Source organism: Gadus macrocephalus, chromosome 17 (assembly GCF_031168955.1).
Source record: "Gadus macrocephalus chromosome 17, ASM3116895v1".
Classification (NCBI taxonomy): Eukaryota; Metazoa; Chordata; class Actinopteri; order Gadiformes; family Gadidae; genus Gadus; species Gadus macrocephalus.
In genome coordinates, this window is record NC_082398.1 from 13,531,828 (window position 1) to 13,558,547 (window position 26,720).

At 47.0% G+C, this 26,720-nt stretch overlaps 1 protein-coding gene across 1 annotated transcript in view; it reads right to left on the reverse strand.

Moving 5' to 3' along the window:
• Positions 1 to 655: 655 nt before the first annotated feature.
• Positions 656 to 26,720, reverse strand: part of zgc:194930 (uncharacterized protein LOC557813 homolog) — a 28,639-nt gene continuing 2,574 nt past the window's right edge. The window contains exons 2-3 of the mRNA XM_060077018.1: positions 7,200 to 7,252; positions 656 to 3,325 (exon numbers count right to left, since the gene is read on the reverse strand). Coding sequence (XP_059933001.1) covers positions 2,608 to 3,325; positions 7,200 to 7,231 — 750 coding nt within the window. The 5' untranslated portion in view covers positions 7,232 to 7,252 and the 3' untranslated portion in view covers positions 656 to 2,607. The remainder of the gene's footprint in view (positions 3,326 to 7,199; positions 7,253 to 26,720) is intronic.

Sequence of the window (26,720 nt, forward strand, 5' to 3'; positions counted from 1 at the left end):
GGTGGAGGAGGAAGAGGTGGAGGAGGAGCAGGTGGGTGGAGAGAGGAGGAGGAGGAGGAGGTGGAGGAGTAGGTGGAGGTGTAGGAGGAGGAGGAGGAGAGGGGTGGGTGGAGAGAGGAGGTGGAGGAGGAGGTGGAGGAGGAGGTGGAGGAGCAGGAGGAGGAGGAGGAGGTGAAGGTGGAGGAGGAGCAGGAGGAGGAGGTGAAGGAGGAGCAGGAGGAGGAGGTGGAGGAGGAGGAGGAGGTGAAGGAGGAGCAGGAGGAGGAGGTGGAGGAGGAGGAGGAGGAGGTGGAGGAGGAGGAGGAGGAGGAGGAGCAGGAGGAGGTGGGTGGGTGGATGGATAGAGGAGGTTGAGGATGTGGAGGTGGGTGGATGGTAAGAGGAGGTGGTGGAGGAGTGGGGTGGATAGAGCAAACAGAAATGGAAGAGTCCATACATTGTGCCCGTCTGAGGCTTCAGTCACTGCCCCCTAAGTGTGTTCTTGTGTGGTGTGTTCTGTAACCACCATGTCTTAGTTGGCCCTGGGGTCTTCATTAACACAGGGGCCTTCTCTGGGGGCGTCAGGGAGCTTTCGCTAGGCGGGTTGGACGCCTGAGCCCTGTGCTAGATGTCTTAAGATTTGAAAATAAATAAACTGCGACAGTACAATTACCACTTTCTTTTCAATTAACTTTTATTTTACAACGTGTACACAAAGAATAACGTAGAAATGATTTTGGCAGACAAATAACTAGAAAAAACAAAAACATGAAGTCTCTTCTTTTCACAGGGTAACGTATATCATATACATGTGTATATATATATATATATATTTATTATTTTTTTTTTCTCTGAAGAACAGGAACAGGATACGACTGAACCGCTTTCAAAGGAAGGGACTTAACCTAAAGGCCCAATACGTGATCATGACTACGAGCGCTACGGGAACAAGGAAGCCACCAATGTGGTCCGACTGATGACCTCACACCGACCTCACTGACTGACTGGTCTGGTCGGCTTCAGGCCAACGCGTGGTGCTCAAACCGTCTGCCCCCCACCCCACCCCACACCATGATGGGCTCTCAACAGGCCGTGGCCGAGGGAGCTGGGATCTCTACATACATGGTCCTTCATAGAAAAATATTCTCTGTGTAAAAATCCCTCATCCCTCGGTATTAGGTCTTCATCACAGAGGCCTAACACGAGGGGAAAACCCACTAATGAGTATGGCTATATTGTGTACAGCCCAACGCTAAGCTGAGGAAACAAATGGCCCCTAACTCACTAGCTTTCCATATTTGCAGTAGCTGCAGTCATATCTGGCTGGGAAATGCGAGTGAGAAGGGGAAAGAAGTCAACAAGTTCAACTGACCTTTGATCGGTGACCTTCCTGTCTGCGTAGGTCGTCATTATCGTGGACTCTTTATTTCAGTCCAATATCACCATGCCGATTGGCTCATCCATTCATTGATTGGTAAGGGAATTAATATAAGAAAATAATTGTGATAATCGATTTATTAATAAAATATGCACTACAGTCTTTGATTAAGTACAAATATCCCGAATGTTAACTGGCGGTAGCTTCAGAAATTCTAATATTCTTTGTTTAGGTAATTAATGGATGATGTCGTCAGACATGTAGTCAGACATTCACTGTGTGAATCCACGTCTTTGGGGTCTGGTAACTAGTTATTGGGCATTCTGGCCAATGGTGATGACATTTCACACACTGATTAATTGATGAATTGCTGAGTTACCTGACGGATGGACTGACTGTGGTGAAGAGGTGAACAGGCTGAGCATGTATGTAGTGTCAGGGTTGGGTAAGGCCTGCGTGGTCCTAACGTACAGTACAACGGCATCGTGCCTGGAGCCAAGACATCATCTAGAACATGGTGCCAGGGGCAAACGATGTACAAAAGATATAGAAAAGTTACAAAACACAACACGCATCGTTAAGGCTGCGTGCTGCATCTCAGAAGGCCTCTGTCCTTTCACATGCTGGCCGCACATTGACTTTAAGTTCATTTAGCACACTAAATCCATAGATGTATAGATTGTAAAACGGAAAATTAAGCAGCTCTCCATGGCCTGTTTGTACGCAGGCAGTACTGATATGGCAGAAGGACGTGCTTCAGTCTCCGGTCCATGGAGGGCTGCGATACGCTGACTTCAGATCAGGAAACGCTACAACAGGGCACGACTGCCACAGGCGTTACTCACAGTCTACAAACGCTCCTTTCTTCTGTGGCTGTCAGTGAAACTGCCCTGAACAAGAACAGATAAATATCCTTCATGTACTTCCTTCATGATTCTGCTCTTTTGGTCAAGAAAATAAACAGTCTTTTCTTCTGGCAAATTTGAGTCTTTGATGTTGTGTAAACATACGTATATATACATATGTGTGTGTGCGTGTGTGTGTATGTATATATATATATATAAGATCTATATATGTGTGTTCTGTTCCACCGAGGGGTTCCACGTCCTTCCAATGTTCTGGAACGCTAGGCCACGCCCCCTTCACTCAAACTCCTCCCCGACGGTGGCCGCCTCCAGCGCTAGGCCACGCCCCCTTCACTCAAACTCCTCCCCGGCGGTGGCCGCCTCCAGCGCTAGGCCACGCCCCCTTCACTCAAACTCCTCCCCGGCGGTGGCCGCCTCCAGCGCGGCCAGCGCCTCGGCCACCATGGAGTCCGTGACGCTCCGGACGTCCTCGCTCTCCTCCTGGCTCCGCCGCCCCTCCCCCTCGTCCTCCCCCTCCTCGTCCTCGCTCTTGGTCATGGAGATGCCGCTCTCGGCCGTGGAGGCGTCGGCGGCCTTGGGCCAGCGGGGGGGGGCGTCGCCGGCCGAGGACCCGCTGGCGGTGCTGGTGAGGGTCTCCACCGACAGCGCGCTGCCCTCGCCATCCCCCCGGTACTCAGGGGTCCCCCCCACTCCCTCGTCCTCGTCCGCCGTGTCCCAGCCCCCCGGCTCGCTCCGCCGCCCGCTGTCAGGGGGCTCCGGGTACACCGGCACCTGGCTGGGCCGGGGGGCCTCCTCGGTGGTCCAGCGCGGCCCCGGGGCCTGCGGCTGGATGATGTACAGGGCGCCCCCGCCGGGGGCCCGCGGGGGCGGCTGGTGCTCGGGCAGCCGGTTGACGTGGTTGTTGTCGGCCTCCAGCTTCAGGGTGCCCTCGTTGGACTTGCTGTAGGCCAGGTTGCTGACGCCCTCCTTCTGCCGGTCCCCGCCACGGGCCCCCGCGGCCCCGCCCGGCGGGCCCCGGGGCTGGTAGAGGGACCCCCGGCCGCCGGACCCCGACAGCTCGCTCTTCCCCGGCTCCCCCACGGCAGAGGGGTCATAGATGTAGCTGAGCAGGAGAAGAGGGGGGGGTCATAGTTATTAAAATGGAGTCTTAAGGGAAGGCTCGTCTTAAGTTATTAGGGTTAGGGTTAGGACTAGGGTTTGAGTTAGGACTAGAGTTTGAGTTAGGGTTAGGGTTAGGGTTTGGGTTTGAGTTAGGGTTTGAAACAGAAGGTGCTTTAACCGCCCAGAGCGCTACACGCCCCGGAGAGTCCTCTCCCCTCTCAGCACACCGTCCATCCATCAAGGCCAGGTCCTACAGATACACCTGCTGTGCTCTGAGGCCTGCTGACTCCAGACACCGCTGAAGGCGGCAGCTGACTGACGGATTGACAGATGAAGCCTCTGAATGCTGCTGTGTTGTCATGTTAACACGGCCCAGCTTTCCCTGCTTGGATTGGCTTGGATAGTCATGTGACCTGTAGCGCTTACTGGGGATTCGACGAAAGGCAAATCACAAGTACGTGTATTGCAGGGACGGATGATTGCATGTTAACAAATTCCTGAAAATGGTGGTCCTTAAGTCGTCTAGGTTGTAGTTATAAAAGAAAAATAGTCATGTTTATTTCACCAGACACAAGTACACACGTACACACGAACACACAAAAACACAAGCCCACACAAACACATACACGTAGATGAATGAGAGGGGGAAATGTAGAATATAAAGGTAGGACCGACAGACACCTCCTGCTGAGGGAGCCTTATGTTCATCCAACGCTCATCGCCCACCATCACATGCCCCCGACGGCTCCCCTTCTCAAGTGCTCCTACCACAGGGTCAATATCCGCCCTCTCTCGCTCTCTCATATCTACCATCTCCTTTTATCTTTTTGATTTATCTTATTGATTGACATTCTTCACTCTCATAGCCCCGCCCCTAATTTATCTTCTCTCTCTCTCTCTCTCTCTCTCTCTCTCTCTCTCTCTCTCTCTCTCTCTCTCTCTCTCTCTCTCTCTCTCTCTCTCTCTCTCTCTCGCACATCTTCAGAAGTGCTGAGACAGACGCAACAACTTATAGAACTAGGAACTGATGAACATGGGCACTCACACACACATCCACACACAGACACACAGACACACAGACACACACACACACACACACACACACACACACACACACACACACACACACACACACACACACACACACACGCACACGCACACGCACACACACACACACAAACTGACATGCAAAAATACACCTACACACACAGACACACACACACACAAAAACACTCATCCCAACACGCTACACCAGAATCTCAAGCTGACACGTTTGTAAGCACCTATCCGTCTCCATGTGCTCCCAATAGAAAGCTGAGAATGAGTGTTTTCATCTCTCTGTCGTTTCTCGCTCCACTGGGTGTGCAGCAGGGTGACATCCAGACGGAGGGAAACACAAGCTGCCGGGGGGGGACCTCTCCTGGCCCCTGGTTCATAAGGCGGACAAATAGTCTTTCATAGCAAAGATGAAGAAGGATTTCGGCAGGGCCGATCCAGCTCACGCCAATTCCTCTAAACAGAGAGACCCCCGACCATTTCCGGGACCCCTGGCGGCTGTAGGGGTCTCAACGGCCCCTCTGACGCACAGTGTCATCTGAAGCCCCAACCATCAACCTTTAAGGACGTCTGGCGCCCAGATGTGAAATGGTTGCCTTGTTGACGGCTTGGTGTTTGCCGTGTTTCTTCTTTGTATCTAGCTGTCGGGTCCGTTGTATTCACTGGTATCACATTTCAATATATTTTTGGAGCAGTTCACACTGACAACAAAAGTGGAGCAAGGGGCTTCAGTGCCAAAAGATGTTTTTCACATGTGACTTGATTATTTCCTAACAGTGTGAACAGCACAGAACACACGGAATCCGATCCTTACATTCTGATCTGGGCCACTTTCACATGAAGTCTTACATCGAAAAGCACAGGCGAGAGCTTGGATGGAGGCAGTGGATGGACAGTGAGATAGGGTTTAAGAGTGGGATGTAGTTTAAGGTACCGCTTGACATCCTTTCATCCATTGTGGATGAAATCCGTTTCAGTGAAGCGATCCACGTCCTGACCCCGCCACTCACTGCTCTGACTCATCATCCACACACACACTTCAGAAGCCGCCCTCATTCCTCCCAGAAAACTCAATATCATCTGCTCAGGAACTGGCTGGCTTCCACTGCACATCAACTTAACAACCAGATGGTAAACACTGCCTTAACAGGTCACCCGTACGGCAGAGTATGACGTCTTTAGTCATTGTTATTTTGCGCATGCGGGCATTTCGCACCGGAGTCTTATAGTGGCCGCGCTTTAAAGAATGATGTGAACAGCCAATCAAAACCATGGATGTGAATGGAGCATTAAGGCTTGCAGTGTGAAGAGGCTGGAGACGTCTCGATGCACAGCCCAGAGTGGACAGAACAATACACCAGTTCCATAACAGAACCATGGTACTGACCCTTGGTCTCGCAGCACTCATCTACTCAGTTCAAATATCATCAGGGTCAAAGATTAAGAGTTAGAGTCATTTGGATTAGGTCCTTTGTACGAACTTCCTTTCAAAAATGGGGGAAAAACTTGGCTGCAGTCTTGCTTGCTTGTTCTTTGAGTTCAACTACTGTATTTCATTGTAACAATAGTATAAGTCTGTGGGCACAAGTTGTCCTCTGAGATCCCTTCCACAGACTTCCAGTGAATCACAGTGATAATCAAGTAAAAAATAAACTGTAAATTCCTAGAAGACTACTTTAAACACGTAATCAATCCAGTTATGCTATGGAAACTGATTTAGGGGCCCCGATATTTCTTGTCATGGTTTTTATGATCACAATGAGGCTCTTTAAGGCTCTCAGGGGCCAGGGGCCGACTGGCGCTGGTTGACCCAGTAACCCACCATACCACCTGGCCAAACGCAAAATACCAACACTGCTAAGTCCAGAGACGTGACACGCTACACAAGCCAGGGTGTGTGTGCGTGTGTGAGAAGGGATTATGTTGTTGGTATGTCAACCAGGTCTTTCATTCATCTTCAATCTAAATCTCTCTCTCTCTCTTTCTCAAAGGCGCAACAATAAGGGAATCGACGACCCCATCAACCCCCCCCCACCAGAGCATCCATCCAGGTGTGCTCACAGCAGAAGGGGTTGGTGGGTTGGTGGAGATCTGAGCGACCTTTGGGCGCATTGACCTTGAGATACTGCACAGAGTCGACCACTGGGCTCCTTCATATGGATGGACTGCTCCCTATCCGGGAGGTTCTGCAGCTCTGCTCGCTGAACGGATCAGGGGGAAGGTGGAGGAGCAGAGGGTGGAGGAGCGTGGTGGGGGTGGAGGGATAACGTGAAGATGGATGAATGTCTCCGTTGTGGAGCGTAAGTGCCCCTTCTCCTCCCTTATAAACCCCCCTCCTACGCACTTATTTTATGTCGTAGGTCCTGGCACTTAAAGATAGCACTTAGCGTCTATCTGTAGCGTCTTCTCCTAGCTTAGCAATATTTTGTCTTTCTTCTTACCAATGAACAAATGCAATGCCTAGCGCCAGGTGGCGATGAAGAGGACAGTGATGAAGGTTAGAACGTGGATAATGCTATTCAGCGTTTGGCAGATGATTTTATCTGAAGGGACTCAGAGTTGATTCAGAGACAGCATGGAGCAGGTAGGGGTCAGGGGGTCAGGGGTCAGAGGTCAGGGGGTCAGGGGGTTTTGGAGGCAAGGCCAGACTTCTGGACACGGGGTATCAGACTCGGTTCTGCTGGGAGTTGGGAACACTCATCTCAACGGGACAGTCATATGGACCCCAACATGGATATTACATGAGCTAGGTCCACATTACACTATATATAATGCATACATTATGTACTGTGCATTATACGGGCTACCCGCTCTCTCACCTCTTTATCATTCTGCAGCATCGGCACCCCATCTGGCCAGCTGGGTGGTGGAGCTGTAGGGGACACAATTAAGATTTTTATAAAAAAGAAACAAACATTATCAATTAATAACCGCTAATTTCCCTCAACTACTCAAACAATACACAACTCAGACATCTAATCAAACGATGGAACGGCTTTTAGAAAAGACTTTGACACAATAAGATGAGAAACATCCAGACATCCATTCACACACACCTGGTGAACCCAGGATACACCTGGTGAACCCAGGATACACCTGGTGAACCCACACACACCTGGTGAACCCACACACACCTAGTGAACCCAGGACAAACCTGGTGAACCCACACACAACTGGTGAACCCAGGACACACCTGGGGAACCCACACACACCTGGTGAATCCAGGACACACCTGGGGAACCCACACACACCTGGTGAAGCCAGGACACACCTGGGGAACCCACACACACCTGGTGAACCCAGGAAACACCTGGTGAACCCACACACACCTGGTGAACCCAGGACACACCTGGGGAACCCACACACACCTGGGGAACCCAGGACACACCTGGGGAACCCACACATACCTGGGGAACCCAGGACACACCTGGTGAACACACACACCTGGTGAACCCAGGATACACCTGGTGAACCCAGGACACACCTGGTGAACCCACACACACCTGGTGAACCCACACACACCTGTTGAACACAGGACACACCTGGTGAACCCATGACACACCTGGTGAACCCACACGCACCTGGTGAACCCAGGACACACCTGGTGAACCCACACACACCTGGTGAACCCTGGACACACCTGGTGAACCCACACACACCTGGTGAACCCACACACACCTGGGGAACCCAGGACACACCTGGTGAACCCTGGACACACCTGGTGAACCCTGGACACACCTGGTGAACCCACACACACCTGGTGAACCCACACACACCTGTTGAACCCACACACACCTGGTGAACCCAGGACACACCTGGTGAACCCAGGACACACCTGGGGAACCCACACACACCTGGTGAACCCACACACTAACAGACGAGGTCTAATAACCTGTAGTAACTTAACTTCCTCAACTCAAGCACACAGACCCACACACACACACACACACACGCACACACACACACACACACACACACACACACACACGCACACACACACACACACACGCACACACACACCGCATCCTCCTCTCCTCCTTGTGTGTGTCTTGTCTCCTCTGCCCTTGGCCTCCCTGGACGTTCCAGGCTCCACAGCCCATGAAGCCCTTATTGTCATCCATCACTGTGGTGAGTGTGTCGTGTGTGTTGTGTTATTTGTGTGGGGATATGTGTGACCTTTTCTCAGCGGCGGCGAGTGTCTCTCGGTTTTGGCATTTCATTGCTGGGGTAAATAATTAATCGCTTAGGCCTCCAATGGGTTTGTCTAGCTCGCAATAGAGAGAGAGAGAGATAGAGATACATTGACAGATGGAGGGAGATAGAGGGCGAGGGAGCATGTTGGGACACAAAGGAAATAAACACCAGCTACCATCCCTTTGCTGGAATTGTTTTTGCGTTATGCTAAAAACAATTAGATAAGAAAACTACCCAACGAATGTCACCGGGGCTGATTTGGAACATGAAATTGAAATCGTGTATTATGATGGAGACATCTTTTAATGAGTCGAATAATACGATATAAATAATTGGCCCATCATCGTAACGAAGCGTGGATAGATAGGGTCAAACTTCTGCGGTTGCCTCAGTTTGTTTCCCATGTTGTTCTGACACCAAAGAGGGTTTGAAATCATAAAAGATTCTTGTTCTTCATTCAAAACCTTTGTGGAGGAGGTGAGGAGCGATAGAAATGAAGTGCAAATTAATAATATAATAAATCCCATTCAGACTAATCTATTCCAAGACACCTAATTGGTGCGATAGAAGTGCCGCTCTCCCCCTCCGTAAGTCCTCATGGCTGTGTGACCGGAGGCCTGCCGGTAGATATTAAGAACACAGATAACCTCACCTCACCCTTTCTTCTCCCATGTCTTCCACTTTCTTGTGCGCAATAAATGACCCTGGGGTTTGGCCAGGTGCCAAGGCAGGTAGGGGCGCTCTACTGGGAGACTGGTACGTTGCTTGGTAACCAGGTGACGGGGGGGGGGGGGGGGGGGGGCCTTCGGGGAGCCAGCGAGTGCACCCTAGCGTGAGTTATGTTTAGCGCTGTTGATGCAACAGGGGACCTCGGAGAGAGAGGCTAGCTCACTTCTTTCGCTCATTTAGCAGGTGAGACGCCCAGGGTCGTTGTTGTATTTCAGCTCTACAGTGAATCGGAGAGACAGGTCATTAAGGAGGAGTTAGGGCTAGGCCTCCTGCTCCAGGATGCCTACAGGTTAGGCTGTTCCATCCAACCCCTTTCAACACCAGCCATCCCAGCGTCTACAATTTATATAAGCTATTGTCTGCAGTGGTTCTCTGTATAACGTCAACCGTTGCCTTTCAACGTTGGAAATACACCTCGGTGCCGACAGCAAGCAAAGTCACGACAAAGAGTTAGAAAGAAGGGTCATGCAGCCATTTTGTGTCCAGGGTCTCTCTCGGTATCTACCTCTACCAGGACAGGGTTAGGGTTAGGGTTAGGGTAAGGGTTAGGGTTAGGGTCAGGGACATCGAATGATCATTTCATTTGAAGGTCCGAGAAGCAAAACAAATCCTACCCGCCGAGCAGTTTATACAAAATGAGAGGGTCCTAAGATAATCACTCAATTCTAATCTGCCTCCACATAATGTTTTGCCAACCAACGAAAACGTGTATTGCTTTTTACAAATTCCTTTTATGTTAAATGTTACATTAGGTATTAAAGGTATTATTAAAGTGTTCAATGTTTTCAGCTTATTGGTGCGCCTATTGGAGGGCTATTGTGCTAAAGCTAGCCATGTGTTAGCCCGTTGCAGTCTTCATTTGCCGCAGTGGTCATTTGAAATTGACAATGGGACTTCATTGTTTAAGGTATCAATGTAAACCTTTCCACATTACATTAGGGGGAGGGCATGGATGGGCCCTCCATTATGGGCACCACACAGATCTCTCAGGTTCTCTGAGGCTGACTTGTGAAAGATAGAATAAAAGCGGCTCATTCGCATTAGTATTTGAGGATACCTCGACCATAACTCAGACATTACTGACAGAATTTAAAAAAAAGTATTTTAGGTTGGGCAAGATTAAGGAGCATGTGTAACAAATTTAGGGTAATTCAGGATTACGGGTCAGTTTTTACGATTTCAAGGTAGACCTATTTTAACGGTCTGAAACGCAAGTGAGAAGCGCCAAGCGCAAGTAGCTTTGTGGGCGGTTCTATGGCGATGTTGCTATTTTACCGGCGCATAAATGACTACTGCGCCCGGCGCAAATCTAAAAAGGGTTGGTCTGAAGTAGCCTTATTACCCGTAGGTGTGGTTTGGGCGTAACGTGCAATAAACCAATGAGAGTGCCATCTCCCATCCCCTTTAAGATCCATCAGCGCACTTGAATCTGACGAGTTGATATTTTGACAGCACGTTTGCAGTCTCAGATGAGACAGATGCATGACTACATGAATTTCAAAATTCAAATGGCTCAGTTTATGGCCAAATAACATGGCCTAATTGACACATGGAATAGTGTTTTCTTCCTCAAATAAATTTTCGGCAAAGAAACTTAACACACATATGATATGCGGTAGCTATGGTTATATTTAATGATATACGCAATGCATTAACAAAAATCGTTTCTTACCAGTATTGTATGCATTCATTATCGTTAGCGACTTGTGTTCCCAATATGCATGTGTCCCCCCGTTAATATACATTGCCATGGACTGTATTATGCGTTACAGGTTTAGTTTGCGTGTGTTTAAACAGATGGACGCACACACGCGCGCCGGCTTTCATAAATTTTTTACACATACACACGCGCGCGCCTGCATTTATTCATTCTTTTTAACACTCACTCGCGGTAAAACAATGTTTTCTCACGATCAAATACTCATCAATCCTAAAAGTTATGGGCTTGTGCACGATGTCTGTGTCAAGAAAATATGTGTTTGCTGTACGGTGTTTGCAGATGCATTGATTTAAAAGTACAACTTATTACCGCTGTATCAGCTGTTCTTTCCCAAATCATTTACTAAGAATGTGTGGCTGGGTAGATGAGAGAAGCAAAGTGTATGCGCAAGGTGCACAAGCAACATTATGCATGCGCCCTTAAAATAGCATCTGACCAACGCGCCACTGACTTTAAACCAGGTATTTCCTGGTTTGTGGCGCAAGTGGTTTCTGAAACTGCAAAACGGCACCAGGGAACGTTTGCGCCAGAACACGCCTCCGCCTTTCGCCAAACCGCTCCTTGGGGCGCAAGATCATTCCTTAATTCACAGGCGCGTGGCGGTGGAGGGAAAAGAACGCTCTGCGCCAGTTGCCAACTAGCAACGACACATGCGTCAGTGTAGAAAGTCAATTGCGCCGGATGCAAGATAGGGCCCTATGTGTCCTTGAGGCAAAAAGATGAAGCATGTCGAATATGGCTCAGACACTAGCTGTGTTCGAAATCGTTCCCTATACACTCGTTCCCTATTCCCTATATAGTGCATGATATAGTGCACTATATAGGGAATAGGGAACGAGAATTCGGACACTGCTGAACATTTCTAAACGTCATTTGCGTCAGTAAATGCGCCGGGTATTTGTGTGACGCAGACAGATGCGCCCACATCATGTAAACAAACCGGGCAACTCACGAGGAAAGCTGGAGGTTGTATTGATGTTGAATGTTACATTTCCTTGTTCAAGTTTTTTTAAACTAATTTTGAATGTTACATTTTCTATGTTAAATCCCCAATTTTTTTTTGACATTTCTATACGAAAGCCGGAGACTCCATCATTAAATGTATTCGTTTTCGCGGTTATTCAGCTTCTTCTTCTCCTCCGGAAAATGACGACCGCATTGCATTCTGGTATACGGGAGTAACATGCAGGGTACATCGTATGTACCCTATTTTAAGTCCACTATATAGTGCCCTATATAGTGGACCACTGAGAATTCGAACACCCTACAAAATGGCGTGCACCCTATTTAGTGCACTACATCCATGATAGGGAACGATTTCGAACACAGCTACTAAGTTTCAGAATTTCTTTGGAAAACTCAACGAGGGGATGTGGCCGATCAGGTTTGACCGCAAGTCGCCAATCTTTGGGCTGACCTTGGCTTAAAGCCCAGTTCAGACCAAAGATTTATGAGCGGTACAGAGCTTTTTGGATACCACTTCCGGTTTACATAATCTGATTTGATAACTCCAGGTGTTCAGCTTGAGGTGGTTCATTTTAGCGTCTAGGCCCCTATCACTTTCCATATTCAATAATACAATTATTAAAAAATTGTAAAAAAACAAAGTATAATGATTTTCTTCTAATGGCAGGGATATCGCCCTTTACTGATGTATGCCACTATTTGCTATTGGTTGGATTCTATGCCTCCAAAACTGTTGGAGGAGATAAATACCAAAAATGTGGTAGAAGAATACATGATTAGAATGGTGTTGCTTGCTTTGCGACCACACTAATTAGTAGAGTGTCGTCCTACAGGCTATATAAATATATTCAAAAGTCATGCGTGTGGTTGGATGACTAAGGGATGAGCCACACAGAGGGTATCTCGCCCCTCAGGCCCGTCACATGACTCTGCCTCTTAAGCTAGCAGTGCGCTTCAGGATAGCAGAGATGTCAGAAAAGCAGAAGGGGATTATTCAAGGTTGGAAACCAGAAACGTAAATAAACTAAAACCGAATCTTCCAAAGCTTGCTTCCAGTTATTCCCAAAGAAACAGTGGAGAGATGTTGCTAAACAACCACACAACGCACTTTCACTTCTCCACCACATCAATCAGATAGTAAAATATCCAACACTGAAAACCTCTAATTGCAAAAAATAAAAAAATTCACACGTGCAAACGCCACAACATTCTTTTTAAATTTTCATCAGATTGCGAAATATCCACCCCAGGAAAAACCTCCGCATGACGTAAGAGCATACTGCTGTAGATAAACAAGCCCTACTGGAGGAGTGGAAAAAGCAGAGGCTTGTTTGCATTGGAATGGAGTCAGGCTGAACATTTGCAATGCAAAGCTGTCTGTGACACTGACAGAGTGATCACACTGCAGTCACTCACACAGAAGCCACGCCTCCTGTGCCTCTGGTCAGCACAGGCCTAAGTATATATATATATATATATATATATATATATATATATATAGAGAGAGAGAGAGAGAGAGAGAGAGAGAGAGAGAGAGAGAGAGAGAGAGAGGGGGGAGAGAGAGAGAGAGAGAGGTAGAGAGAGAGAGAGAGAGAGAGAGAGAGAGAGAGAGAGAGAGAGAGAGGGGGGGGGGAGAGAGAGAGGGAGAGACAGTGTGTGTATGGGTGACTCTCAGCATGGCAGCTCTGCTCGGCAAGGCCTTCCAGCTAAACCGACTCTTCATAGCAAACTAGTGTAAAGTGTGGCTTGACAGAACTGAGAGCTATAGCTAGCTAGCCAACGGACATGCCCTGGTAAACCAACAGTGTAGCGTGTAAATGTCAAGGACCACTCCTTCTGCTGAAGGAAGACAAACATGTCTAGCAAGGCGGATGATAAAAGCCTGCCGTGTGTCAAACAACAAACGGCTATGTGTTTAAAGACGACAGATATAGATATAGATACAACGACACAGTACTGCCCATAGTGTTCTAATGCGCAGCGGCCTTAACGTTAGACACGTGAGAGGTCAGGGCGCCCCGGGTTCATGTCCATCACACTGGGGCGCCGTGAATCACAGTGACGCTCTCGGGGTCATCGGAGACGCAATCTCATTAAATGAAACATTTCAAGCTAGGTAGATGTCACACATCATAAATCTTTGGACAACATTATTCAACAAGATATAATCTGGGATGATTATTTTGATGATTCAGACAGAAAATGAACTGTGTTGAATTCAGAGAACGGAAATAGCTTTGTCCTTTGAAAAAGTATTTGAACAGACAAGACATAACTTAGACTTGTGGCGATTCGTCACCGTATCGCGGCAACCAGAGGTTGTCAATCAATTAGCACTTGAGTCCCGATTGGCCTCTCGTTTGGCCCCAGAGTCCCCAAGGGCCTCTCGTTTGGCCCCAGTCACCAAGGGCCTCTTGTTTGGCCCCAGAGTCCCCAAGGGCCTCTCGTTTGGCCCCAGAGTCCCCATTGGCCTCTCGTTTGGCCCCAGAGTCACCAAGGGCCTCTCGTTTGGCCCCAGAGTCCCCATTGGCCTCTCGTTTGGCCCCAGAGTCCCCAAGGGCCTCTCGTTTGGCCCCAGAGTCCCCAAGGGCCTCTCGTTTGGCCCCAGAGTCACCAAGGGCCTCTCGTTTGGCCCCAGAGTCCCCATTGGCCTCTCGTTTGGCCCCAGAGTCACCAAGGGCCTCTCGTTTGGCCCCAGAGTCCCCAAGGGCCTCTCATTTGGCCCCAGAGTCACCAAGCGTGGACTCCGGTTAACAGCACGGCCCTCCAAGTGGCCGATCACTGGGTCCCTCTCCCGTCTGACGTCAACATCAGAGCCAGAGCACCGACTGCGTACGATGGATATCACACTCAGATATTGCCTGTTGTTCTCCAGTTGTATCTGCCCCCCCCCCCCCCCCCCCCCCCTTATTGATTAAAATAACTGTCTTTAATTTTTTTATCAAATGTGTGTAAGGCAGGCCTCCACAGCCTTCTCTCCCTACCGGTCGTGGCGAGAGGGAAATGAAACCTTCTGGTTCTGAGGCGAAGGTGAGAGTGGCTATGAGGGCTCACTGAATGTCAAACTGATTGTATTGATCGTACTGATCGCCAATCCCAGGAGGCGAGCAGTCCCACTCTAAGACAAAGGTTCCACCGCAAAATCTATATCCATGGCGATCGCTTTGTATTCTGAATTCTTTGTTTGGAGTGTGACGTTTCAAAACAGACCCTTAAAAAGGTTGAGTGTGGCTCACCTAGGCAAGTGTCTTACTGCTTTAGACGGGTCCGAGCCCAGTGACATGAGCTGATATCTAAGTGACAGCCATGATAAGAAATGTTCTCTAAATGCTAAGGAAAGGAGCTATGATGGTTCCTCCCTTGTCTCCTTGAGCATAGGGTACACTGGACCGTCCTTTACTAAATGGAAGGAGATAATGCCATCCCTCGAGTCAGAAACATTTACATGGTCATCTAAACAAGTGATCCCAGCTGTTGTCACAGCTTTCCTTGACCTCATGAAGTTTTCCGTAGAGGTCAAAGAAAAGTGATTTGCAATAATTTCTTTGACTATTCCACCGGAGCCAATGTGTGTGTCTATCTGTGTGTGTGTGTGTCTGTTTGTGTCTGCTATCTGTGTGTGTGTGTGTGTTTGCGTGTGTGTGTCTATGTGTGTGCGTGCGAGTGTGCGCTTCAAATAAACATGAGGAAACGGAAACAGATAGCTCTTAACAATCTTGTTAAAACACCTTGAAGAACTCCTGTTGTGGCCGATCAAATCTCCAATGATCACATCTCTCAGCCTTTTTCCTCGGCTAATGCCCTGTTTTATTTGTGTAATGAATAACCAAAGCAGTAAAGAAATTCACATGTCTTGTCACAGAAGTATCGGACTAAAATCCTGGATTTTTCCAGTGTGCCAACATTTCAATCTTATGGCCGGGACATTCAAGATATGTGATCTTGAATGTCATATAAACTTTCAAGATCTTATATGTTTATTTGTTTTATGCTAATTGTCTAATTTGCTTCTGTTGGTAATCGAAATGAATCTACACCAAACAAACACTTTACATTAACCGCCATCTTGACTGAGCAGTCAGTTTAAATGAATCCAACCCTTTAAAGGTGCGCTGAGTAGAGTTTGGTCAGGTGGAAAGGACTTGGCAGAAATGGACCATAATATTGACTCAGGATGAGCTCTTATATCAACATTGGGAGCCGGTTCCTCAAAGTCCACCTCTACGGCAATCCACAAAGGACAAAGGGCTCTGGAGCGTATGCCGTTTAAAGGTTTGAAGTGGAAACAAACTCCCTGTTTCAGCCTGAATCCAAATACTTTGAGATTTAAAAAACGTGTGACCTCACCTCTGGACGCCACTTAATCCTCTCACTAGCCCCTTTAACTTGGAATGCCAGCTACTGCGTTTTGCAGGTTTGTTTTGTCAAACCACTTGCTCTTTGAGCTTGATCCATATCATAGGGCTTCCTTGGCAAATAGATGACATATCCCCAGAACATGAGGACCACTACACAAGCACAAACCAACGACTGAAACCTGGACACCGGTCGGTCGCTTGGCTTCAGCTCTGAAGGTAAAAAATAAAGCAGCCACTTGTTGTGTTGAACTCTTACGTCTAATGCGGTGAAGCAAGCACAGGAACCCTTTACCGTGCAAGGTCGTCCACAGTTAGCAGCACACAGGTGGAATGACACAAGAGCCTGGGACTCGGGCAGATGTGGCTCCAGGGCTTGGACCTCAAGTCTCTCCCTGTCCTGTGGGGAACAATCAGGGCCCTGGCCTGGTTCCAGTCCTCGGGGCCCAGTGCTCCGCCTCATAGGGAGTGGGACTGCCTCCGTCAGGGGTGGTCGCTGGACGTGGGCGGAGAGCCCCTTCCTATTCTGGAGTTTGTGAGCTTTAATGTGTTATAAACAGTGTTGGTCAAGTTACTTGGAAAAAGTAATTAGTTACTGATTACTGATTACTTTTCCAAGAAAGTAATCCAGTTACTTTACTGATTACTTATCTTCAAAAGTAATTAGTTACTTTACTAATTACTTTACTTAGTTACTTTTCAAAAACACACTATCTACTATACACAACCTGTATGCGCTTTTTTTAAAACTTGTTTGTATTAGTCTCAATCTTTTTAACGATGCACATTGCAAAAATATATATATATTAAATGCAACAGTCTCTCATTTAAAGAAAATCGTTTTGGTGTGTATACACACCTTCATTCGAATAGATGTAAATAAAATACAGAAATAAAATAATTAAAACCAAAGTCTCGATTAACATTTAGGCTGTTCTAATGTCAAAGAGTAGGCCTATGTGTTTGAACTGTGTGTGGAAGGATGTGTTTCATAGATAAATACATAGATATTATATATAGTTATATGCTACACGTGAATCTCCTAAAATGGCGCAATTTGATTGGTTGGCTATCTCGGGATATTGGGCAATATCCCATGATTGACATCTCAAACTATTGTTTTCATCCCAAAATGTCAGCTGATAACAACAAATAAACCTTCGGTCTCGGGGGCTATTCCCCACTATTCACTTAGCCTTTGGCGAATAATTGTTAAATAATAGCCTCGATAGATAAATAGCCTAGTCAAGTCTTTACCAAACTACACGTCGGGAATTCATTTAGGTGATTCGGCTCACTAACCACATAGAACAAGGGAGACAACAAGTCTGACTGGACACACACATAATACATCACATTAAAACTAGACCCATGCGTTGATAGATAAATAAATAGACGGATAGAAAGATAGTTAAATATGTTATATTATTTGCCTTGCGGAGCCAGCCAATCCTGTGCACGTATGCAAATTAGCCATGTGCGCCTAACACAAGAAAGACGTAATGTTGAGAAGTCATACTAAAAACGGATAGCAAGCGAAAGCCGAACAATACTGTCTCAATCACATACTTTTGGTCCATTCTAACTTATGGTAAGAGGCTAGCCTTTAAATCTTTGCAGTGACTGAATGTTGATGATAAAACGGATTGTTTTGCATAAGATGAGTGTGTGCGACTGCGTGTGTCCTTTTCGGCTTCGGCATACTGCATGCTTATGATCAAGGCCTTGTGGTTAGTTGTGGTCTTAGTGAAGCAGCCTAGCCTTGGAGTTTGATAAGTTGGAGTGATTGTGTAGTACGGGCTTGCGAGAGAGAGAGAGAGAGCACACCCGCCGTGGTGATGTTTGGCTTGTTGTGGGCTGTCTGTCGGCATTCGCCGAGTTGGACGGTGTGCTTTGTGTATCATGTGTTCAATGTACATCTGTCTGGTCATATTTGCGGTAGATTGATGGTTAAATAATGTCACACCACGATCGGTTATAGGCTACTTGCAGGCACTCATTTGCAAGTGCACTGATTGCTGTCCGATAGGCTAAGTTGGCCCATAGCTAGCATTATGCCTTCTATTTCTAGATCTTCTGACTAATTAATGTTTTTAATGTTTTTTTACATCTTTTACCGAGTCAAACTCAAAGTAATGTCTGAACTTCCATGAATTAAATGCTCCATGTTCGCTCTCTCTCCCGCACTCCATGTCTTGCACACACGTTGGTGTTGTTTACTTCTAGACGTCGCGCCGCTATAGGCTACGTCATTGTCACGAGACAGTCTCACAAAGCAAATACGGCAAAATCCCTAATTCTTTTACTGTCAATGGAAAAAATAAATCACGGTTTAGTAACGCAGTAACGCAGGATGCTTGCGGGAAAGTAAAAGTAATCGAATTACTATTTTTGTAATTGTAATCCCTTACTTTACTCGTTATTTGAAAAAAGTAATTGGATTACAGTAACACGTTACTTGTAACGCGTTACTGCCCATCACTGGTTATAAAGGACACTTAAAGGTCCCATGACATGAAAATCTCAATTTATGAGGTTTTCTAACATAAATATGAGTTCCCCTAGCCTGCCTATGGTCCCCCAGTGGCTAAAACTTGCGTTTGGTGTAAAACGAGCACTAGCTGTTCTGCTCGCCTTTGAAAAAACGGAGGCTCAAGCGCGCTGATTTGGAATGTCTGTATTCATGACGTCACCAAGAATCTCAGCTCCTCCCCTTACTCTGCCTGGCCCGCCCAGAGACGTTGGCCCGCCAATGAGACTCGACCGTGCGAGCGCCACGTGTGTGTGTGTGTGTGTGTGTGTGAATACACACACTGTAACGCAAGTGTTTCTTGCCGGTTCTTTGACGTGTCTTGTATTTCCACAACGAGACTGTTGTGGGGGTTATCTGAGCCATGGTTGAGAAGGAATTGGGGGAAAGGAACTTTGGCTTTGACTCGCTGAAGTACATGAACTGCGTCATGCCGAGGCACCATCGCCCGGCAGCGGGCAGCCGGCAGCAGGCAGCGCGCGGTTCAGTCGACTTCAGGTTGATGTGAAAGTGGAAGAACCAGAGACGTCGCAGAACCCGACAAAGTCTTTTGTGATTCATAATATCGTCTGGAGGCGCACACAGCTTTTGGCCGTGATAATATGTATTAAATGATATAGATTTCTATGTATTATGTGATATTATTTAGATATAGAGCTCCAGGACTGTAAAGGTGCGGCCACACCAGACGCGTATCTCGCGTAATTTTTACGCGAGATACGCGCGTAAAATGTTGCTTGACCATTTTGTGTCAAAAATGGTCGCATACGCGCCATACGCGCCTACGTCACTCGCCTAGATGAGTCCATGTCCATGCAAGTGAACGGAGCGTTCCCTCTTCGTCATAACTATCAAACCAAACATCCTTCACATTCACCGAGCGAACATTACGAAAGTAAAATGCACTTTTCTCGCTAAAAATGTTTACATAAACGCATTTAATGGCGTAACTATGTTACTATTTCCACCCAGAATAAAGATAGTTGTCGGCCGTGGCTGCGCTGGAGTCCGAGGTAGGAAACCCAAACGCCGCCGTGTTTGGGTGATAGAGTTTAGATCGGGTTAGATTAAATAATCTCGGATATAAATAACAATAATCGGGTTAAATAACTTCACATGGTGTGTCTGGTGTGTTTCCAGCATTCGTAGTGTTGATCAGCAGATATATAGTCCGCCAAGACGTTGAGGTTGCTTAGTAACCAGAGACTCTGTCCATGCAAGTGAACGGAGCGTTCCCTCTTCGTCATAACTATCAAACCAAACATCCTTCACATTCACCGAGCGAACATTATGAAAGTAAAATGCACATTTCTCGCTAGAAATGTTTCCATAAAAGCATTTAATGGCGTAACTATGTTACTATTTCCACACAGAATAAAGAAAGATGTCGGCCGTATGCTTCTGTCCAAGCTCACTACTCTCTGCCAGTGACGTCCAAGTGCCCCTGACTGCAGCCCGCAGATCGAGGAGGGGCTAAATGTGGGCGGGCTTAAACGTTTAACCCCGCCCACATTTAAGGAAAATTCCGCGCAGCATCATGGACTCAGACGGAAATACGAGTCCATGATACTGCGCGCTTTTCTGCCTAGAGGTAAGTTGCCGCTCTCTGTTCGTGTACATTGCTTGCTATGGGCCAGAAAAATACCTTGATACTTGCCTTTGTCAAACATTTATGGAAGCTTTTTTTTTTTCTTCTTTACAGATCAACATTTCTTGCCTTGGGTGAAAATAAAAATCAATGATGCAAAGTCTTCTGTCTTTGGTTTATTTGAATTAGCTAATATAATTGAGTGTACGAAATAATATGTGTCTATACTAAAATAGACATTTGAAATGACAAGTTAAAAGTAGGAATGTCTCAGTCTATCAAATGCATGAACCTTTTTCCATAATACCGGTAAGTCATTGTGCTGTGCTGTGCTGTATTGATGTTTGAGAATGTGCTGCCGGATCTCCGCCACCAGATGGAGCCAGAGAGGGTAAAACCATGATACTGAGTCAATGATGCTGCGCGGAATTTTCCTTAAATGTGGGCGGGGTTAAACGTTTAAGCCCGCCCACATTTAGCTCCTCCTCGATCTGCGAGCTGCAGTCAGGGGTTACTCGTGACGTCGGGTCAAGCTCAACGCTGATTGGGCAACACGGCTAATCGTCATGCGTGTGAGCGTAAAAAGTTCAATTTTTTGAACTCTTGAAATGTATGCGATATACGCGCTTTACGCGCGTATATGGCGTAAATATACGCGCCTCATACGCGCGATACGCGCGTAAAATGTTGCTTTTACGAGTGACACGCGTGTACGCGTCTCATACGCGCGTAAACCAATGGTTCCCTATGGAAAAAATGGCGATTTTATACGCGAGGTACGCGAGATACGCGTCTGGTGTGGCCGCACCTTAACGCAAGTGTTGTACACTTCCTTATTATTTGGATAACCGTTCTGCTTTTGGTGTTATATGGCGCATAACACGTCGGACTCTCGTCTCTGGTATTTCTAGAACGAGACTCGTATTGGGGGTTATCTCAGCCATGGTTGAGAATGAATTGGGGAAAGGAACTTTGGCTTTGACTCGCTGAAGTACATGAACTGCGACTTGCCGCCGGTTGCCGCGAGGCACCATCGCCCGGCAGCGGGCAGCCGGCAGCAGGCAGCGTGCGATTCAGTCGACTTCAGGTTGATGTGAAAGTGGAAGAACCAGAGACGTCGCAGAACCCGACAAAGTCGTTTGTGATTAATAATATCGTCTGGAGGCGCACACAGCTTTTGGCCGTGATAATGTGTATTAAATGATACCGATTTCTATGTATTACGGTATATGATATTATTTAGATATAGAGCTCCAGGACTGTAACGCAAGTGTTGTACACTTCCTCGTCGGACTCTCGTCTCTGGTATTTCTACAACGAGACTCGTATTGGGGGTTATCTCAGCCAAGGTTGAGAATGAATTGGGGGGAAGGAACTTTGGCTTTGACTCCCTCAAACACATGAACCACGACATGGAGGAGAAAGGGATTGTTGGCGGCGAATGTCTCCCGCTTGAGCCCCGCTGAGGGACCACCGCCGGAGGCGGAGGTTCCTAAGACCGGCAACGATCCCTTTCTCCTCCTTGTCGCGGTTCAGTCTACTTCACTTTGATGAGGACGTTGAAGAACCAGGAACGTCGGAGAACCCAACGAGGTCGTTTGAGATTCATAATATCGGCTCACACAGCTTTTGGCCGTGATAATATATATTATATGATATATCTATGTAGGCTATATGATAATATTTAGATATAGAGCTCCAGGACTCCCGTGTGTTCTAGAATATTTACAGAACACGGCTAAAGGCTGTGTGCGCCTCGCCATTGCGATACATCCACTGTAAACAGAGCGCATGGTACCGTGGCTGCAAGCTGCTCAGGGCCACACCCCCACCCTCCTCCTTGACCCGCCTCGCTCCTCCTCATTTGCATTATAGCTACAGACACCAAAACAGCGCATTTGGGGGAAGCTCAATGTGCGACTGGCTCGTAGTGGCTGTAACTGCACCACGGCTGAATTTCGGGAACGTCTTTGAATACTGTGTTAGTTGCCCACTAATACCTATATTACATAAAATAGCATGTCATGGGACCTTTAAACAAATAAATGTATGTTTAAGTGTGTGTGTGTGTGTATGGTTAAGTCTGCGTGTATGTTTGTAATTTTCAGTGTGTGAGTATGTTTAACTGTGTGTGTGTGTGTGTGTGTGTGTGTGTGTGTGTGTGTGTGTGTGTGTGTGTGTGTGTGTGTGTGTGTGTGTGTGTGTGTGTTTGTGTGTATAAGAGTGTGTATGTTTAAGTGTGTGTGTGTGTTTAACTACAGTGTTTCCCACAGACCAAGGACCAATGTGTGGTGCGGGGGGGGCGGGGCGGCGGCGCACTCACTGACGTCTGCGACGCGGCGACGCGGCCGTCAGTGAGTGTGCATGTAACTCCGCGTTTACATGCGGACACATCTGATTTGCATAGATGTGGAAGAACAGCTCAATCGGAATAGAAAAGTATCATATATATATACGCCTCAATCGGTTCAGAATAGAATTCAATGCAGAATAGAATAGGTGGTGTAGTCCGCTATAAATACTTATTCCGATTAGTTTGGGGTTTAACTTGGAGCAGCTGCAGTAGTTCGCAAATGGTCCACTCCGTCTGTACTTTAATGCACACCGAACCTTACCGCTGTCAAGGAAATTGGATTTATTGCCTGATTCACGTCTTTGTTATTATCACTCCGTAGTAGTTTCAGTAGTCCGGTAACTTAACAACCCCAGCGTGTCCGGTTGCTAAGCGACGGGTGACATCGGTGGGTTCATGTGTTAGCATCGTCGTTCTCGCTCCGTGTGTGTGTGTGTGTGTGTGTGTGTGTGTGTGTGTGTGTGTGAGAATGACAGGGAGAACGAGTGCTATGCAGAGATGAATGGACGGAACGATTTTTAGATTTCCAAATCGCGTTATTAAAAAAATAAATAAAAAAATAAATAAATTAATTAATTAATTAAAAAAAAGACAGAATCAATTCGTGGCGCTCGATGTTGATTCTGTGGCGCCGCGCCACACAATGGTCTATGTATGGGAAACACTGAACTATGTGTGTTTGTGTGTGTGTGTGTGCGCGTGTGTATAAGTGTGTGTGTATGTTTAACTGTGTGTGTTTAAGTGTGTGTGTGTGTGTTTAAGTGTGTGTGCGTGTGTGTGTTTAAGTGTGTGTGTGTGTGTGTGTGTGCATGTGTGTATAAGTGTGTGTGTATGTTTAACTGTGTGTGTTTAAGTGTGTGTTTAAGTATGTGTTTGTGTGTGTGTGTGTGTGTGCGTTTAAGTGTGTGTGTGTGTGTGTGTTTAAGTGTGTGTGTGTGTGTGTGTGTGTGTGTGTGTGTGTGTGTGTGTGTGTGCTTGCGGCGGGGACAGTGAGAAGGGAGATCAGGTTGTTGTGGGTGACACAGGGAGGGTGTGGCGACATAGACCAAGAAGACTAACAGGTCTCCTCTACACACTCGCCCCTTTGTTGTGTGTGTGTGTGTGTGTGTGTGTGTGTGTGTGTGTGTGTGTGTGTGTGTGTGTGTGTGTGTGTGTGTGTGTGTGTGTGTGTGTGTGTGTGTGTGTGTGTGTGGTTCTAGTGGGCTGCTACTGTCACATGTGCTCTTTCATCGGCCCGCTGCCCTTTCAGATGACATGCCTGAAACAATGTACTAACATGGAGGGAATTCCCTGTTAGCGCTAGGCCTAAGGCCTGAGTGCATGTGTGTGTGTGTAGATGTGCGTGGTTGTTGTTATGTGTAGGTGTGTGTGGTATATGTAGGTGTGTGTGTATGTGTGTGTGTGTGGGATGTGTAGGTGTGTGTGTGTGTGTGTGTGCTTGTCTGTGGAATATGTAGGTGTGTGTGTGTGTGTGTGTATGTGTGTGTGTGTGGTATGTGCAGGTGTGTGTGTGTGTGTGTGTGTAGTACGTGTAGGTGTGTGTGTGTGTGTGTGTATGTGTGTGGGTGGGGGGGTTGTGGGGGTGTGTGTGTGGCATGTGTAGGTGTGTGTGTGAGAGATAGATGAGTGATTCTTTGGCCTGTGGTCTGAGCATGGTGCTATGCTAACGGCAGCTCCATCCCCCTGTGGTTTAGCAATGTGCTAATCGTGCTATGCTACCAGCAGCAGAGAACATCTGTGGTTGAGCATGGTGCTAGGCTAATGGCAGCCTCATCCCCCTGTGCTTTGAACATGGTGCTAGGCTAATGGCAGCTCCATCCCCCTGTGCTTCAGCATGGTGCTAGGCTAGCAGTGGAGAACTTCGGAGGAAACCCAAACAGTTGATCTCACTCCACATTGTCTATGTTGGGTGAGTTCAACTGTTTTGGTTCTGTTCCATCAATCAGCCTCCTGACCAGATATAGTCATAACCACAACATTTTAAGATATAAATGTAGCATTGAGTTAGCAAGTTAGCATAATGTTGTCAACTGCAGAAACCTTTTTTAACTTTTAATTGGGAATTAAAAAATGACACATTTTATGTATTTTCATCTAATTATTTAAAAAATGCAGGCACTAATGGCAGATGTTCATAAATGATTTAGTTGATCTATATATATAGACACATATCTGTCTCTCTCTCTCTCTCTCTCTCTCTCTCTCTCTCTCTCTCTCTCGCTATATATATATATATATATATATATATATATATATATATATATATATATATATATATATATATATATATATATATCGTTTATTTTAATCTCTTTTACATATAGGTAGAATCCTCAGTGGGTTTATTGGCGGTGTGTGACTAATCACCTTCACACAGGCCTACACTTTCAGATAAAAACCAAAGCGAATGATACCAGGCCATTGTTCTAACGACTTCAAGAAAGTACTGATCCTAAGACACACAATACTTTAATTACACCACTAGTAGCACCGCTATCACACCATAAGTGCACCATGCATCGCTAAATCCCCTCGCTGTGAGAAACAGCTGACTCACCATACCCCTTATCCCTTACAAACCTCTGTATGGGGGGGGGGGGCGCTAAAGCGCTCACACTAATCAGCTGAGACCAACACCGTGACCGTATCAGACGTCGATAATCTAGCTTCCTGCTCCAGGGCTATCACCAGCACATGCCTTGCTAAACGGTTACGGTTAAGAGGAAGGGTTTGTGTGCACTGTACATACTGTAACCAGGAACCACTGAAATATTCCTTCTTCAGTAGGGGACATTTGGCTAAATGATTCTCCCGGGCCGGCCAGGGGCAGCCCAGCTCAGGGCAGGGGAGGGCGGGCGGAGGGCGGGGGGTATTTGAATAAACCAGGTACGTACAATCAGTTTACCTGGCCTGGCAGGCTGTAGCCATGCCAACGCGCCAGAGCAACTTGGCCAAATCTGTTTGTCCAAGGAGCATGCTACAGGAAAAAAGGAATTCTGCTTTACCACATTCATTTATGACACATTTATGATGATAAATGATGGTTAATCATTCATTCATTCACGCTACTTATACATTGTTGGTGGGATTTACAACGTGACACGATATAATGTCAAGAGATGAGTAGTAAAGGTTTGATTTCAGATATGCTCGTATATATTTAGCATGATCTGATTGCTGCTGACGATCCAAAGACGCTAGGTTTGTGTGTGTGTGTGTGTTTGTTAATCTAATCAATGATTGGTATTGTATCTAATTTTGTTTTCCACACAACCACCTCAGGCAGCGTCCAGATGAAACAAGGACATTGGTGTCCTCTCCCGTCCCTCCCAGCCCTACCTCAACCCCAACCACAGCCCCCCTCCTCCTATTGACGACAACAAACAAACAAGCGGGCTGCATGCTCACACACCCCAACAAACACACACACACACCCCAACAAACACACACCACACCCCAACAAACACACACAAACACCCCAACAAACACACACACCACACCCCAACAAACACACACAAACACCCCAACAAACACACAAAAACCCTAAAAAAACACACACCACACCCCAACAAACACACACACCACACCCCAACAAACACACACACACAAACACCCCAACAAACACACACACACCACACCCCAACAAACACACACAAACACCCCAACAAACACACACAAACACCCTAACAAACACACATACCACACCCCAACAAACACACACACCACACCCCAACAAACACACACAAACACCCCAACAAACACACACAAACACACACCACACCCCAACAAACACACACACCACACCCCAACAAACACACACACCACACCCCAACAAACACACACAAACACCCCAACAAACACACACAAACACCCCAACAAACACACACACACACACACACACACAC